The sequence below is a fragment of the Ochlerotatus camptorhynchus genome, unplaced genomic scaffold, assembly GCF_037179485.1.
Source record: "Ochlerotatus camptorhynchus isolate MF236.1 unplaced genomic scaffold, CSIRO-AGI_Acam_v1.1 ptg000485l, whole genome shotgun sequence".
NCBI lineage: Eukaryota > Metazoa > Arthropoda > Insecta > Diptera > Culicidae > Ochlerotatus > Ochlerotatus camptorhynchus.
This window is the reverse complement of record NW_027040970.1, coordinates 141,396-160,098: the sequence shown is the minus strand read 5'-3', so window position 1 is coordinate 160,098 and position 18,703 is coordinate 141,396. Positions and strand designations below refer to the sequence as shown.

At 37.1% G+C, this 18,703-nt stretch overlaps 2 protein-coding genes across 6 annotated transcripts in view; one reads left to right on the top strand and one right to left on the bottom strand.

Moving 5' to 3' along the window:
* The window catches only part of LOC135712497 (uncharacterized), an 81,901-nt gene extending 64,051 nt beyond the window's left edge, over window positions 1–17,850 (bottom strand). The window contains exons 1-3 of the mRNA XM_065235447.1: window positions 17,157–17,850; window positions 14,761–15,074; window positions 14,168–14,692 (exon numbers count right to left, since the gene is read on the bottom strand). Of these exons, the coding sequence (XP_065091519.1) occupies window positions 14,168–14,692; window positions 14,761–15,074; window positions 17,157–17,850 (1,533 nt within the window). The remainder of the gene's footprint in view (window positions 1–14,167; window positions 14,693–14,760; window positions 15,075–17,156) is intronic.
* Window positions 1–18,703, top strand: part of LOC135712495 (netrin-B-like) — a 212,362-nt gene that overhangs the window by 122,636 nt on the left and 71,023 nt on the right. The window lies entirely within an intron of this gene.

Here is an 18,703-nt window from a genome sequence, read left to right as displayed (position 1 = left end):
CAGTTCCATTAATTTCTGGACAATTCCAGGAACATCACCCGAAGTTCCGTAAACTTCAGGAAGCATTAGAGATCTTCAGGAGAGTCTGAGAAATGAAAAGAAGTACTGAGAATTTCAGGGATGTTTAATAGGCAAACTGCGGGAACAAAAGGGTAGTTCCGAAAACTTCTGGAAACTTTTGGGAACATCAGGCAAACTTCAGGAATTTCAATGTAGTTCCAAAAGCTTCAGGAAACTGCAGAAACTTTTAAGAAAATTTGAGAAATACAGGGATATATTTCTCTAAAGCCAAAATAATTTCAGAGATGTGGAGATGTGAAGATAACTTGAGAAAATTTAAATTTTAAAGAAATTACAAGTAGTTAAAAGAAGTTTGACTAGAGAGCTTTAGTTAATTTCCGAGATATTACCGGCACTTCCAATAACTTCATAACTTCGACAAATTCAAGAAATTTCAGAAGTTTGAAGATTTGCATGCGAGAATTTTTTTGACAGGGCAGTACCAAGAACTTCAATAGAATTGAGAGTACTTCAGGAATGCTTCGAGAGCAGAAGGAATGATCAGAGAAACTAAGAGCAGTTCAACTAATTACAGAATAATTAAGAATGTTTAAGAAGTTCCAAAAAACTCAGGGAATATCCAAAACTTCATCAAAGTACCAAGACCTTTATTTAAATTTCAGAAACATAAGAGATGTTACATAAGCATCAAGAAAATGTGAGACCATTTTTAGGAAGTTCCATGGTGCAGAACTGCAAAAAAATACAGGAACTTCAGCAACGATCAGATGATGTTCAAGAAAATCGCGAGATCTTTTAAAATGTTCAGATATCTTCAAGAACGTATAGAGACCTTCAGAGAAGTATATAGATTTTATGATAGTTTCATTATATTTTGGGAAGTTCTCGGAACTTCGTAGATGATGAGAGATCTTCATATCAGTTTCATTTATTTAAGGAAAATTGCAGAATATTTCAAGGAGTTCAAAGGAATTATAGGATATTTCAAGAATTTCATGAATTTTGCGATGCTTCAGAAGCAATGCAAGATCTTCAGGAACTTCAATGTAATTCAATTAACTTCAGTATAATTCCTGGAAGTTTAAAAAAGATAATTAGAAACATTAAGAAGTCTACAACGTGGAGCTCTTGAATCTTTTTTACGAATTGATCACTTTTACGCTTGGTCCGGACCTTCCGAAAGACCGGTTCGCAGAGTGCGCATGCTGGTCCCAGATCAAAATTCATTATTGTAGCATCAAAATAAGTGATTTAAAAAAATACGGAGCTCTAGGATCTTTCTACGAATTGGCCACCTTTACTGATGTTCCGGATCTTTCGAAGGACCGTTCCATAGCCACCAGAGTGCACATACTGGTTTCAATCCAAATTTATTCATGCAGCATAACAACAAGTTGATTTGAAAGATCTAGATCCTTTTTTACTAATTTTCCACATTGGAGACGAACCAGCCCAAGGCTGAAAGCCTCCCTAATAAAGATAAATTAATTAATTAATTTTCCACATTTAGGGATGTTCCGGGTCTTTCAGAAGAATGCTTTGCTGTCCCTTGGGTCCACATTTTTGTCCCAGAACCAAATTTATTAATATATCGCTATGTTCAAATGAAAAACAAAACAAACATTTCATAGATAGCAACGCTTGGGATGGTTGCTATCGTGCACTGCTGCTATATATGTCAACCCGCTGTTCACCGAGAGGCAGATTGTTATTTCCCACAGTTGAATAGCAACCCCCAGTGCGGTTACTGCGTTATGGTGGAGGTTGCTAAAATAGTTTTAGCAACTTTCAATGGACTTTCATCTATCCTCTCAGAGATATTTCATCCATCAGGTCATATTTATTTTCAATCTTGCCACACTGACATTCGTTTCAAATTTATCATTATCTGTCATCATTATTCATCAAAATGACTACCTATTTCAATATGATCATTGAAATGAGTGTCACCAATTTCAACCGCGTACATGAATATTACCGTTCTATTCAAGTTTGCGATGAGCTAAAGTTACCATCCATTAGGTCATGGTAAATTTCTTCAGATTACTTTTCCATCCATCATGTTGTATCAATTCTTATTTACCATCAATCAGTTCATGGCAATACTTATTAACCATCCACTTTACTATCTATTTGGCCTTGAAGTTTTCTCGCTTCATAAAATAATACATATTTTGCCTCGGAGACCTTTCACTCCGGAAATTTTCAAGAATCCTTATGATTATTATTGGTACATGATGGTCATGGTAATTCTTATTTACCATCCATCAGGTCATGGTAATTCTTATTTACCATCCATCAGGTCATGGTAATTCTTATTTACCATCCATCAGGTCATGGTAATTCTTATTTACCATCCATCAGGTCATGGTATTTCTTATTTACCATCCATCAGGTCATGGTAAATAAGATTTATCATCCATCAGGTCATGGCAATTATTAATTACCATCCATCAGGTCATGGTAATTATGTTGCGAAATTGTTCTAATTTTTTTTTTATTATCTCACTATACTCCCTTTCCACTATAGAGATTTTCACGCCTGGTTGTATTGGTGCACTGTGTGAAACTGTGGTAATGAAAATCCGAGGAAAATACATAACAAACTGCTGTCAAATTCATTTTGACCGATCGAATTACATACATTTTTAGGTTAACCCGAGGAAAAAAATAAAAACTTTACACGGCGATAGACCTCCGTTAGTGTGCGTGCGTTAAACGTCACTAATCTTTATATGCTGCAACCCAATGGCCACAATTTGTAAGAGAAGATTTCAAGAGAAGATTTTCACAGCTTCTAACGATTTAATCTCATCTTTTCTCCAATGTCACGGACAATGGACACAGCTTTTATAAGCAGCTGTCACTATTTTCAAAAATGGCCTCAACTGTAAATGAGATTAATTTAAAAATATAACATACACAGATGTCTTGATTTCAATGAAACAAAGTTGGTCAGATTTTCAAAATAAATTTGCCTCAAATTCGAATGTAATTCATCTCAATAATTGACGAAATTAACCTCAGCTAAAGTTCTATAATTTGAACAAATATATTTCTAATGAAAACATCTTCATTTGGTGTAAGTTCTTAAGAACATACCACAATATTTGAGCATTTTTAACGGAAACGAAATACAATTTCAAAATAAAATCATAATGAAATTGATCACAATATAAATATAAATGGGTCACAACTGTTAACAATTTGTTTATTTTCAAAAACCAATCCGATCTAAGCAGAATGCACATAAGCTTTCTGTTTTTTGATTTATAAAATGGATTAAAAATCATATTTTTTATTACGTTGATGCTATTTTTTTAATTTCCTCTAAAAAAAAAAGAAACTTTGTTTTCCGCCTCATTTGAAAAAAGCAAAAACAATATTCAGAAATTCTAAAAAGATGAAACTTACTAAAAACTTTAAATGCATAAAGTTTGATTCTCTAATAGAGGAAATGGCTCTAATGTTGTTGGAAGATTGAGCCCATCGGTAAAATCTGCTATTTAACAATTTTATCTAGATGAATGCGTCATTGGCACGGTACTAATGAATATTTTTGGTCGCTATTGAAAATATAATCGATTGCTGATTTTATGTATATGCCCAAATTAGGGGCATTTAGGTCGACATTACAAAATTGGATTTAGACGGTTCATGTTAGTTTTCATGATCGACATTTAAATTCAATCAACTCAATTGACTCAAAATAAGGTGCTCATTGACCATCTAATGGGATGATCGTTTTTCATTAAAGTCAATGTCGGAGTCGGTACTTTTTTTTCGACTCCGACGTTGTATAAAATTCCTTTTGACGTTCAACCTCACGACATGCGCATCCCTGAGTTAGCCCCCTTTAAGCAGCATGAACGAGAGGTGCGATCCCCAGGTTGTGATTAGTGTTTGCGCACACCGCAACGCAATAAATTATACGAAACTGCGCGCGCGAGAAGGGAACGAAATCGCTGCCCCTGCTTAAGCTTTGGTGCAACCGGACAAACATTTATGCGATTTTAATGCAGTTGTTGAATTATAAAATTATAAAATAATATTTCTTTTGCACTCCTCTCAAGCTGCTCATTGCTGTCGTTTGAACGTTGAGCTTCTTGAGTTGGTTGTTTGCAAAAGTTACATTGCCATTGGTCTCAGTTTAGAGTTGTTTGGGTATTGGGTAAGGCTCTTGAAAAGTGCATCGGGTTGTTTGAAACGAATAGTAGCGGTGGCTACCTTTGACGCTTGATAAAGATCGGTGGGCTGAAATCACGCCGTGTTGAGCACCAAAACCTACTCAACTCGTTTAGAGTGTGGCGTGGCCCTTGAAATCAGCTTAAAAGCTTAAACCGTATCCCAAGTCTTTGGGGCTGACTGCACTACCAAGCACCGGCACTGATAGAACGGCGTGTGGGAGCCCATCCATCGCATCGGTCGGCGAGAAAATGAAGCTGTTTGGAGATACGTCTCGTGTCGGGGACGGAAAACGAGACTTCCCGTTTTCGCGATACATTCACGGTAGCTGTTGTGGATCAGAGATGATACGGCTTCTTCGCTAGCGTATTGAGGTTTTAAACAAAGGGGTGGTCGTTGAACTGATATGCTATCCAATCAGTAGCGCTAGACTAGCGTGTGTTTTACCTGTGCACTGCAAATATTCCAATTCGAGTATTTTTCTTTGTTTAAATCAAATACTTACCTTTGTACACCATATGAAAAAAAAAAATATGAAAACAAATGTGTGTAGGCCTCTATTTAAGACATTTTCTCATCTTCTCAACCAATGGAGCAGTGACCAGCAGTCATCGGTCAAACGCTACTTCTAATAGAAACACGAGCAGTTGGTATTAAATCAACAAGTGGAACGTAGCGGTGGGTGTTACAATATCGTCGTCGATTGTTCGGCCTTGCAGCTGGACCACCACCTCCTTGAGGGTACGCGCAATCATAATAATAAACGATACCTCTCTAGCCGTAATGACGATCATTACCCGAACAGTAATTTATTACAATTTCCTCCGGTTAATAGGGTTAGTGTGTGTGGCTAAGCAGCTTTGACGATCTCCAGCGCCACATCTAGCATTGGGTCGTGAGTAAACACAAACGCAGAGAAGTGGTTCAAATGATCTTCGAAAACCCCTTCGGCCAAAGAAGTCAGAGTGGGAGCAGATCTCGCACATAAAACAAGAAATAAAAAAATATGAATCGTACCGCTTGGAACTCTTCGGGCAGAGCCAGACGGGAGGCAGAAGACTTTCAGCTGATGTTTATTCATATGCCCTCACATGCCTGGTCACGGATACACGATCGTAAACAGATCACAAATCAATGGGTTCACGGACAGGGGACAGGTCTTTATGGCCATCTCTCTAAGCTGCATGTTTGATTTTATATAGGAGGTGGAGCAAAAGGTGCTGCCGCTTCTCTGATGCTGCTGCTGTTGCAGCAATCTTTCAAGCCTTCTGAGGTGCGTCCCACGCGGATTCCTCCCTGTCTCAGGTTTGCCAGGTATGGGATGTGTACTGCAGTTGAGAAAGAAGTGTCTTCGGGGATTTCGGAGGAGATAGACAAGATTTATGAAGTCGAAGATCGTTAAAACAAACTATGCGTGTTGTAGATAGCAAAGAGGCAATAGAATAATTCTTTGGATAGGGTTGCTTTTCAAGCACAACGGAAATTTTCATTTAAAATTAACAACTAAGCGCAATTTTCACGATGTGATAAGTTACTGCTTGCCTTAGTACTGCGGACAGTGAGATCTAATCTTTAGCTTAGTAAGATGTCACTAACACAGCTGATCGAAACCCAAGTAGAACATATGTCACTCAACTGTTGTGGTTACTCATGTGCAACTTATTTCAATCAAAATCAAGTTACCGGAACTTACTATGATGAAAAATTCAATTCTAGGAGAAAAAAAGCAGCTTTGCATAAAAGGTTGCCGACCTAGGTTGAAGTTTTACTATTCATTTCGGTCAAAATCCATTATCCGTTTATTTATTCATTTATTTATACGAAATATTTTATGATGCAAAAACGGAGAAGTAGTTTAATGTTAAAACCGCTTAACCAGTGAAAAAAGTTTTAAATGCTCAAACTGTGAATCCCCCATCGATTTCACAGGGACTATCGGCATATGAAAATATCCAGATCCAGAGTTATGTAACAGCAAATCTATGGAAAACCAATTGAAGGCATCATAGTTGTGGTCCGGAAAAGAGATGCAGATGAGAAATCATCGGGAGAAGGCATTGTTTACAAATGCTGTTACGGCCTAATTCAAGCTCTATTTAGATTTATTCCATACGGCTTCTGAACCATACCCAAGCAAAATTTTTGGTTTTATGTGGGTCCTGTAGACCATGATATATACTTGTAGAATTATTTAAAACCTCGATAAAACTTGCGATGTTACATGGCTAGTGCATTGTGCTGAACGACTTCAAGGTGTTTCCTTGTAGAGTTTTTTTTTTATTATGACACTTCGCAATTTCAAAACCACAAATCCCAAAATTTATGAGGTTTATAAATCTGTAAATTTAAGACATTACTTACTTTCAGCAGTAAACATTAAGCAGGGGAAGACGGGGTAAGAGCGCCCGGTGGGGCAAGAGGAACAGCAAGCTCTATACCAATACTCAATACCAGAGTTCGAAATATTCGCCTACTTGGGAAGAGAAACGTAATTTTTCAGGAGAAATAGATGAAGATGTGAGAAGCGAGAGAATATTACCTATACACTCACAGCAGTTTTCGCGAGAAAAGCAGCAGCGATTTATTTTTTTGGAGAGCATGAGCGGCAGATAAATCGTTTCTTTTTCAGTGAATTCTTGATGCCGATAATGATTTTTCACTTCTTTCATAGATACACCTAAAAATTCACTTTCCGCACGCAAACGATGATCCGAAATTATGAACCAAAACAACAGTTAGGGTAATCCACTAGCCGGCGCCGGTGGTGTAGTGGTAAGCGTGACTGCTTTCTCACCCCAATGGGTCTGGGTTCAATCCCAGTCGAGGTCGGTGGGATTTTTCTGAGGCATAAAAAATCTCTGGTCACGTCTTCCTTCGGAAGGGAAGTAAAGCCGTTGGTCCCGGCCCATGTGTGTTGATGAATGGGTGCGATATCCTACGCAGGTGTGGAAGCTGCCTTCCTGCACATTCGATTGCCGTCAATGGATGGCAATCGATGTCCGTCGGTGATTGGCACTAGATTGCGGAACAGAGACCGACGTTAAACAAAGGAAAGAAGAAGAAGTTACGGTACATCCATAAATTACGTAGAATCTGAGGAGTAATGGAGAGGGGGTTTCAACATTTGTAACGAACCATGCATAATGTATAGAAAAAACGCCACGAAGGGGGAGAAGGTCTAAAATTGGTAAGAAAATTGAATCGTAATTTATGGATGACTGAAGGTATGAAAAGGAAATAATAAAAAAAATCAGCCGAGCTGGTTGAAACCAATGAAATGCAAACAGGTGAGGCTATGTGAAATCGTTGTCCCTTTCGTTCTGCCGCTGTTTAAATGGATAACACAGTATGATGTCACACTCCGTCAACCATTTAATCAGCGGAAGAACAAAAGCGACGGCGAATTCCCAAGCCTCAACTGTTTACATCACATTTTTCGCTATTGGTAGTTTTCAGAGCCAAATGGGTGATAAAAAAGTATTTTCGTTGGGTTTTGAAGAAAGATATTTTCGGATTATGTATGAGAGAGGATAATGAATTATCGGTGAAAAAGGAGAGATGAATATGCTCAATACAGACAAGATTAACAACATATTTGTTTCATTCTGAAACACCTTGTAGTCCCCGAACTTTTGAAGCTTCAAAACAATAAATAGAAGCAAACTTCTCTTTCGGTGGGCCTTTCACGATCTAATTTTTTAAGCCAAAAATATAATACTTTTTGATGAACAAACAATGTTTTCCGACGTTTGTTGGTCTTTTTTCCCTCAGAAGGCTGCACTGCTTTTGTGACTTAATGTTTGACTTGTATGTCTAAATGCATGAAACATGTGAAAATATACCATATTGTGAAAAATATAAACCAGGGGTAAGACGGACCACTTTTCACGGGGTAAAAGCGTCACCCATTTTTATTGCGACACATCTCCGAAGCCAGTTGACCGATTCCAAAAATATTCCGAAGGGTTCTATGGAATCATAGACTTGCCCCGTAACGTGGGTACATCACCTTTTCGTGGTACGTTACCCGATGTAAGATCTACCACGGATTCCTAGTCCTGACTACTTCAAAATAGGGGAACAGGATTTTTCAGTAATAAAAGAAACACATCTTAGTCCTTGTTACTTTTTATGCCTTGTTGATAGTGATAAGTCCTCGGGTTGCCTAGACCGAGGATGATTTTGAAGCAAGGAAAAATCAGTCTTCATTTATGTGATTCCTAGTCTTCTATTCGTTGTTCCCTAGTTTTAAGTGGTTAAGACTAGGGTTCTGATTCATGGTCATTATCGGAGTCATTCATCTTGCTAAGGAATCCCATTTTGACTGACAAACGGGGCGTGCCTTTGGAGGGTGCTCCAACATTCCGAAGGGTTTGAACAGAGCAAAAATAAAAATAAAATGGGATTATAGTACCAATCAATTGGAGTCTGAGTCGATTGGTATGTGACACTCAGCTGGCCTTGGTGACACACACAGGCCTTGGATCGAAAGTCGGTTTTTCATGCGGCATACCCTTCTTCGTAAGAAGGGTAAAACATTAGCCACCGATTTTCATAGTTTGATACCACACTTGTTTTGGCGTCATGGATATATGCAATTTATTTGAAACTCTTCGTATATTAACCTATCCCTACACGGAAAGTCAAGCGGCTTGTATTTCCATACTCCAATCATAATCCTTTTTCATTGCCGATTGTTCCGATACATAATTACTTTTGCGATGTTTGTAACTTTTGTGATGTTTGTTGGTCTCATCGGAAGACCATCGTGAACAACCCTGTTAAGAGTCCCACGCTGGCACGAAAGCGATGATCAGCCGCCCCTAACATGGAGAACAGACTCTGGATAGGCTGCATCTTCCGGAGAGAGGAGCCCCTTTCCTGTCAGCATACGACCAAAGTCCTACTGGGTTTGGATACCCGATTTTTTCTATGGTTACTCATACCCCAGCTGGAACCCAGGGTAGGTACAGATAGGAGATACTGGCCTAAGGGGACATACAAAAATTACATAAGCACCTCGCTTTTGAGAAAACGTGAAAAAATCCTTTTAAATTATTACGAAATTATTGCATGGCCCCTAAGGACGCTAAGAAGCTAAGGACCACAAAATGTGGTATGTTTTATAATAACAGTTACGTGGAGTACCAATGGTACGCAATGTTCATCCGTTTAAATGCCAGTGACTTTGGCATATTCACATTCATCTAACCTTTTTTTCTAATTTAATGTTGAAAATGTCAACACTATTAAACTACTACAAGCATCAGTAAGATCCAGATCTATTTGTAGAGCTCTGTACGTTGACTTAGACGGTACCTGTAGTGTTACATCATTTTCGTCCTCTAAATAACCATATTATGCAAATCTAATCTGAGAATGCTTTTAGACACAAAGATAATCAAGCTAGTTGTCGGAATATAATAATCTTAAACTAGTATACATGTGTCATGTTAAACAATTTATTTTGTAAAGATTCCTGAATGTTGTTCTTTTCAGAATTAAATAATGACAGTCCATATCGGTAGGATGAATTGATGCGACAATTAATTCTCGAGTTTATTGCTATGAATGAAGCATTCAACGATTTGAATGAGCTGCATTTAAATTAAATGAAATTATATATCATTTATCGTTTATTCGAGTGGGCTATACCGGTGTTAAATTCAATTATGATGTATAAATCGATATGGTTAAAACAGATTTATATTAAATGCATCACTCGTCCGTCACCTGGAAACACGAAGTGCTAGATTGGAAGAGCAATGTCTGTTGGAACCACTACCAGTCTCTTGAAAATCCGCACGACAACACTACCTCGGAACGAGGAGTGGTTTCAAGCTCGATTTGGTTTGAATTTCAGTCCCATGGTGGTGGGTAAGTACTAGCTGCCCATGAGTGACAACACCCTTGGCTCTTATGAAACCATCACTAGACGGGACACGGCACAGCAACTGCAGCTTTCTTGTTTTGCATGCCAAATACACAGCAATGTGGTTTCCCCGGAATTATACCCACCTAACACTACTGTTCCTTCGTTCAATCGAACCGGTAGGAGCAGACGACTGACAATGCAGAGCGAGCACGACGAATACTACGGGGGATGAAGTCCCAAACCAATCAATTGAGCATTGGAAGCCACAGCTGGATATCTTCACACTCTAATGATTTGTAAATTCAATTATATTGAACTTTATGACTTGGGGAATGATGGTCGTCCTGTCGATTTTGCCAGCATTTTGAATCGATCAAGTGAACGTGCGGTCAGGGTTCATGTTTCAGTAACTCGGTTAAAAGCAATAGCTTTCGGTTTCATAAATAGTGTAACTGACTACGGTTTTACGAAGACAAGGTTAATTAGGTAAACTCTATATCGTGTATCGATAAAATTCAACCAATGAACATAGTAAATTGTATTTTCATCCACTTATTACCATCTGTCTCAGTTCGAAGAGTGTTACTGTCATATTAAAATCATTAGCATTAATGACATGGCAATTAGAATTGCTCTTGTCAAGTGCCCACCTTTTTGTCGACTTCTTACCGTAGAACAACGTAATAAAGCTTTGACAAGTTTGCAGGGGATTTGTCGTCAATTTACATGTAATCCGCGCTAGACTTGAGACCTACGGGTATGGTAAAATAATACCATTCGATCGATTTGTTGTTCGATGCATAATAGCCCACAAAGTAAGTAATCTTACCTCGAGGAAGACAAGTGTTGATATTTCCTTTTCGATTCTGATGGCGGAGGTGTAGCTAGTGTTGACAATGTTTACAAATCTTTGAATGCGATAAAAGACTGAAATGGGTAGCTCCAGAGGTTGAGTGTGGGTGCAAGTTAGAGTAATGTGGCTGAATATCTTCTGTAGGAATTCTATTGACCCTTATATGTCATTGCTTTTCAATAGCTAGTATAACTAGTTTTGACCAGAGTGACGAAAATACGCTTTAAAAAGATTTGAAATCAATTGGTGATTAAATGTTTTGTAGAAGTACAGTCACCCCAGTATTATGGGCCACCCACAATTATGAGACACTTTAATTTGATTAACAAGCAGAACTGACTGACCCATAATAGTGATTAGCTGCCCATAATGACTGTATTTGTATATACATTTATTTAATTACAGTCGTTATTTGAGGGAAGATACGAAATAATTCATCCTGAAAAATTCCCAGACCGGAGCATTGGATCACTGATATTCAAATATATTGTTCTCTTCCCAGCATGTGTTTAAGACACAAGTTTACTTTTAAAATTATGCAATTCAAGTCTTCCTTATTGAATAAAATTGTGCGGCAAACAGGAATTGGGGTAAAAAATTCAACCATGTTTAAATATATAATGGCCATTTGAGGCTAATTCCGGAATATACTGCTCTAACATGTCACGAAATAGACATGTCACATCATAGACAAATTGATATAATACTGTGAATATTATTGACTGTAAAACATCGAACAAAGAGCACTATTATCATCTGTTGACTACATTTTGGAGTGCACTGTGCTTAAAAATGTTGACAAACGGTTAACTGCATGCTGCCGGTGGAAATACTACCAATCACAAAAAAATAATATTGGAGACAATAAGAAGATATTGAGAAGCGAAACACACATGATCGAAAGGAGTTTATGAGATCCTATACATACATAGACATGTCTTGTCGATCAAAAGCTTTAAAAACATTTAACAGTATGCGTTAAAAATGAGTCTTTGACTTAGAAGAGCGGGCGAAAAAAAAAATTAATAAATCTATTGTTTCTCATAATTTTTGGAATTCTTTACTTTAAAATACTGCATCTCGACAAAAACGCTAATTATTTTAGCTTAAAAATGTTTCTTATGCAAAAAAAATGTTTCTTATGCAAAAAAAATACGGGAAATAGGATATACTTATTCTGATAAATTTGCATTTTTAGTTTGAAAAATATATTTGGCAACACTGTACGAAAATAATAAATTTATATTTAGATTTTTGTCTTATTTTCTCATAAAACACTCCATAATATTAATTGTAGCTTCATTTGTTCCGAAGATATTGATAAAGGAAACTAGTGCTTACTTGAATATCACGAAAAAATGAAAATGCTGGATCGAGGGTTGTTTCGGTCGACACACAATTTGGATTCGGCAGCAGGGTTGCTTCCACTCACTTGCTATAAAAAAATATATTTCGAAATTATGCAATCATTAGATGACAAGGTTACTGATTATTGCACTGAAGCGATGGTCGGGCTATTTTCCCATCGCGGTAGAAGAACAGCAACAATGCGTTCGGAGTTCATTCTTCGTGTGCGATCGCTTATGTTGACGAAGCAATTTGTGTTATTTTGTTTCTACCACCTTCCCTTCATTCGCTGAGTGACCACATGCACCCATTGAGCATGGGTCACTCACTCTCAAATTTCCAGCAACACGATCACAGCAATCGTTCTTCGCGAGCGATGCCACTCGTAGAAGAATACACCGGATTGATCATCTTCATGAAGAGCATCATTGCTATTATCGTTCATGAACGAAGCTTTATGTGGTTGCTTGTGTCGTTTCTTTAGCTTGCGCTGCGCGCGCTAACGAAATCAATTAACTGATTAGGGTCTGTCCATAAAGTACGTAGACATGTTGAGGGGGGTTGGGAATTATCCATGGCCCATACAAATTTAAAAAAAATGTATGGACAATTGTCTACGCAGGGGGAAGGGGGTCAATAATCCCAATAAAACTGTCTACGTAGTTAATGAACAGCCCTATACTGGCGTTGAAGAGTGTCTTGATTTTGATAGTGGGTTTACGTGAACTAGTGCAAAGGGGAACTATTTTTTGTTAATGAGAAACACCGTTAGGCCGATTACATAGTAAGAGCGAAGAGAAGCGAAGAGGCGAGCAAAGCGTCGAAACGAATATAAGGAATAATATCAATAATGGGAATTTCCATACGTTTGTACGCTTTGCTCGCCCCTTCACTACTCTTCGCTATCATTATGCTATCGGCCTTAAGTGACCCCTACACGATCGCTTTTATTGACAATAATCGTATTGTCAATACATTCAATATTGACGTCAAAACATCGATATTGACAATATTTCTGTATTCACATCATCAATAGTATTGTCAATAATTCCCCTTCGCGTCTATATATTGAAACGTGTGGGATAAGCTTAAGAGTAAAAATAGCATCCCGACGGAGAGACGTCGTCAGCGTCAATACGCTTCGTGCGATATCATTAGGGCATATTCAAATATTGCACATGCTGCTGAGAACTTCATTTATTCGGAAAATTGACATAATAAACAATTCTAAGTCACCCATTTAAACATGTTTATTGCATTACAAAGAAGAGGACAAAGAAATCCTAATTTTTACCAAGCTGTTTTATGGTTTCTTCAAAAGCGTATTCTAAATAACGCAACATTTTATTAAATACACTTAAATTATAAACAATTCAGGGGCGAATAACTTACGTTTTCGTACTTCGATTCGATGAAACTTTCAGCACTCCCACGTAAACTAGTTACACAGAAAGGGAATGTTTCCACTTCAATGTCATCTTGTTAATTTGCGTAGGATTGCTGAGAATTTCGTGAAATCGACGATTGAAGATTTGTTTTTAAAAGCACTTACATCGGATTGAAAAATCGCTCAAGAATTATGGTTTTTTTTTTGTCTTTCTTCTGTCTTCAACATGCGATAAGTTGTTGCTTCTGAAAGGCATCGTTTCATTTTGAAAACGCTTACAAAAACGACGTTGAAGTGGAGGGTTTAATGCTGCATTTAAAGAAGTCAGGGATATATGCTGAGGATAAAAATTTCTTTGTATGTGTAGTGCAATAACTTTCAAATACTGCTATTTGCTTAGTTTTATTTTTTTTTATTTATAAGAATATCAAATTAACGAAAGAGAAAAAGCAACCATAAAAAACAATCTTTGATATCAATCCACCCTTAACTATTTCACCTCTGGTTCCAGAACATCTATAACCTTAGGCCACAGGGATTCGTTAGACTTCAGGAACATTATGTTTTTAATGGATTTGCAGTTGAGGCGTGTTCTGGTGTCAGTAATAACCAGTTTTAGCTGGCTAAACAGCCTCTCTACCGTAACCTGGGTAGAAGGTATGGATAGTAGTGCAATGGCGATACGATACATCCGTGGATTCATGATTTTTCGCTGCTTCCAATAACGAATTATGTCAAACTGTTCGCGAACTTTCACACCGCCGCTAGACAACGGAATTGTTTCTGACGATGATGTTATAGGTACTTTTGGGCGCGATTCCAGTTTGAGGATTTCCGACAGAAATGAATCGCTTGATGTAGTTCCAGATGACGAGTTGGGGGGGTCTTCTTGAAAAAAACTGCACAAATACTTCTCGACGAAGTCATCAGACGCAGACGATGATGGATCTTTAGTAGCGCCGCAATCTTGAATTTGGAGCCCTGCTAGATCATCCAACCGGGCGTTCAGGGCCAAAATGTACCTCTAAGAAAATAATAATAATAATAATAATAATACATGTGTAATGAACTAATGGAGCCATCCAAACAAACCTGAATTTCTATTTTCTCCTCGGCGCTGAGCCTGTTTGATCCCAGGAAGTTGAATCGCGGGTCCATGTATAAACTAGCCTTAAAAGGCAAGCTGTTTCGTAAGGTCTTCATGCGCTTCTCCATTGCCGAGAGCAATTTCTTTGCAAGCGTGTTACCCCCAGTACCGATAACATTCAACTGTGCTTGGCACATGAGCCAGTCAGCACAAAATTGGGATAACGGGACGTGATCTTTTTGACACTTCATTGTCAGGATAAAAACGGCTTCAAAGGCGTCACAAAACTTGTGGATGAAGGTCCACTGTCGAGAGAAATCTAAAAAAATAATGTACACATCAAGCATCAAACAACGCAACGACGCTGATTAAAACTTATATTTTTAGCAAAAATTTCTTTAACAGGTTTTTTTTTTTATTATTGCCAAAAAAATTATATAATAATAAATTCCCACGGATAAGTTAGCGGTGGATTGGCAACTGTATATATATGCTGGAGCCGACTAGGTTCGAATCCTGGTCCGGTCTAGATTTTTCGGGTTGGAGCATGTCTCGACTTTCTTTAGCATAGTGTATCATTGTACTTGCCACGCAATATACGAATGCAAAAATGGCACCGAATGAATTAAAATACATTGATTGCATATCGTTTTGCTTTGGAATGGCTGTATATAAACAGAATTATTGTTTAGTAAGCGTGCATATTTTAATGATAGATCGGGCACTATAAGATATGAAAAAATGCCCATTGAACATAGGCTTGGAAATCACTGCTAAGTAAGTTATTTACCATTTTATGTTATTTTACAGGTCCAATTTTGATGGCTTATATCTATTATACCCTAATGGAACATACCAAATGAAAGATTGGAGTCTTATCTATCTAAGCCTCTTTGAAAGTAACCTAATTGAAGTTAGTTATGATGTATTAAATCAAAAAAGTTTGGTAAAAGTAACAATAAAACTGTTAAATTTTCGTACATTTCAGTTTTTTTTATAAAATTTATTATTATTTTCAGTATATTTCTTCTACAAAAGATTTCCCTTGAAGTTTTCTAAATTTGGTTTATGGTTTTATGGTTTCTTCGCAATTTTTGATTTAAAATATCTATCAAAACATGCGAAGTTTTGCTGAAAATGCGCTATACGCACCCTATTCTTTCCTACGTTTGGCTGTATACGCGCACGGGAACTGGCTGAAAGTGATTGTGTATACTAAGACACATTCTCAGCTTTCGATTATCGCACACGATTTGCGCTAAAAGAAAACAATATTGCGAAGATGTTTGCGGTATTGAATATTTCAGACACCGAATCATCAACCGGTTCCGGATATATGGCCGGAACAAGATCCAGGAAACACGGTAAGAAGGGTCAAATTTTGTTCTAAAGTTCCTGGATCCCTCTGGGCTACAACCCTGGATTTTTAATTGAAAGCATTTAAATGTAGATTTTTGTAGTGTACTAACTTTTAATGTTTATAATTATAATTATAGTAAACAGCACAGAAATAAATTTTCATGTAAAATTACGCTGAATCCTACACACTAATCGAGTCAATACGGTTTTACCGAGTTTTTGAATTGCGGAACTGTTCGGTAAAAGTTTAAAAATCTGTGGAAAATTTATTAATAAAAAAATTTGTTCTGAACTTGTACATACTTAGTTCTGTTAACCCCATTTAATGATAGAAAATAAAATTGGTCGATTTCATTGATTCCATACGGATAACGGTCATTTGAATTTTTACCGACTTTATCAGTAATTCAAAAACCCAGTAAAAAAATACTGACTCCTGTAAAAAAATCTTAGTGTGTATGCACAAAAAAGGAACGCGACAAATAACAGAAAATTACGTCCTGTAAATCTTCCCATAAAAATTTGAAATTTGCAAGTAAAGTTTGTCTTGCAAGTTACAACTACGTCTGAAAATTACACGAGTGTTATTTTACGTGACTATTAAAATTAATAACTTTTTTTGTGAGGCTGATTAACTGAAGGTACCCAAATTATCAAAAAATGGACTATTTTCCTATTGGGCGGGATTATTTATTTCTTAATTTTTGGGTTAAAATTTTTCCTCCATGTTTTTAATAATTAAATGAGTTTCAATTTGTTCGCGGTTACACCCTTAATTCATAACGATCAAATACCCGATTAAGTTCCTGTTTTTGCCGTTCATTCTTCGCGCAAAACGAACAGAAAATCGAGCTAATTTGTCCCCACTGTTGTACAGCATCTAGCTGAAAATATCCTTTATAAAGATAACCTATGCTTGAAATATAAAATAGATATGTATATATAATTTAAGTTTGGCGCATTTTTGCACCAAAAAGGAATAGGTTGGACATGACTCTTTTTGCAAGATATAAATTGAAGTAAGAAAAATATGAATGCTTACCAATTTCGGGGTCGCTGTTTTTCAGTATTCCTAGCATTGGCGATTTCTCCAGCTCCTTCAAATATTTCAGTAGAATGTACCATACGTTCCACCGTGTTTCACATACTTTTGGAGGCAGAGCAATCTTGTGGAATTTGAATAGCTCACGGTGTTTTCGGTGGTGCATTCGTAGGCACTTCTTATTTATATTTGCCATTCTTGTTTTGTACTGCCGAAGCACATCCCACACCGCCAATTGTGCGGTGTGCGCACCACACCTTACCGATTCCAGGATATCCAGGAGATCATCAAAAAGGCAATCATCGTCATCTTCATCATAAACATTATCATTAGTATCTCCAGCCTCTTGAGCCTCTGTGAAATCATCGGTTTCTTCCTCGGTTTTTAGGTCACATTCGGGTACATCGTCACAATGTTCCTGTTCGTCTTCATCCTTCTCCGTCTCCACTGTGTCGCTATCTAGTTCGTCGTCTGCTGCCAAAGTACCGAGGAATGCGTTTTCCTTTTCAAGCATTACCGCCAGCGAACCCGTAACAGCTGGCCCAAAACATTTCTTCAACTCTAGGACCGTGGCTAACATATTTTGGCCATTGTCTGAAGTAATCGCGAGAACTTGTTTGTAGTCGATGCCAAATGATGCCATCTCCTGCTCAATAATGTTTTTAAGATTTTCTTTTGTCTGACGCTCCGTCATTTCATGTGCCGCTTAATTCAAAGAAGGGAATAAATATGATGTCTTGTTAAATCTCTACTGGAAAAAGTTTTTTGGAATTTTATGTTTATTACTCAAAGATTAAGGAACTACTACTGAATGTGATGACCACTAGTCCGCAAATCATTAGAAATCAGCTCTTAATTACTGAATGCATTTTGATTTAGTTTTTTTTTTATAGATTTATAGATCATTCATCCTTTTTTGTGAAGAAAGTTGAAGCTACACTCCAAGCCAAAGTACAGCAGTTCCATTTCTAATTAGGATTTTTTTTTAATTTTTTGATCGACCTTCTATGATTATGTTCAAACTTTGCACAGTTGTTTGTTATTGCCCAACATGCCATTTTACATATTTGGTACACTAGTTTTGTACACGACTAACACTCGAAAAGGGCTTATGCAAAAATGATACGCATAAATTGAAAAACATATATCTCGCGAACGGTTTGTTTGATCGAGATGGTGCCTTGGTGAAGTTGTGGACAAGTATTGTGCCTTTTAAGAAAAATATACACTATAAAAATTATTTGATTTTTTACAAAAAAAAATCAAAATTATTAAACAAAATTAAAATTACTCAAATTTACAACAATTAGAAAGTAACAACAAAGTCACAACAATTGGAAGAAAATATGATTGATCAACTGTCGTTTGAACAGGGGGTAACCACTAATAGATGTGATATACAAACTATTGTAAAAGAGCCTGAAGGCTTTGTTTCATATTTTTGTGAAAAATTACTTAAATTGATACCGCACGATTTCATTAAAACAGAACAATCTAAATTCTTTAAAACAACGAAAAAAAAAATTTGCAAGTCGGTGAATTTTTAG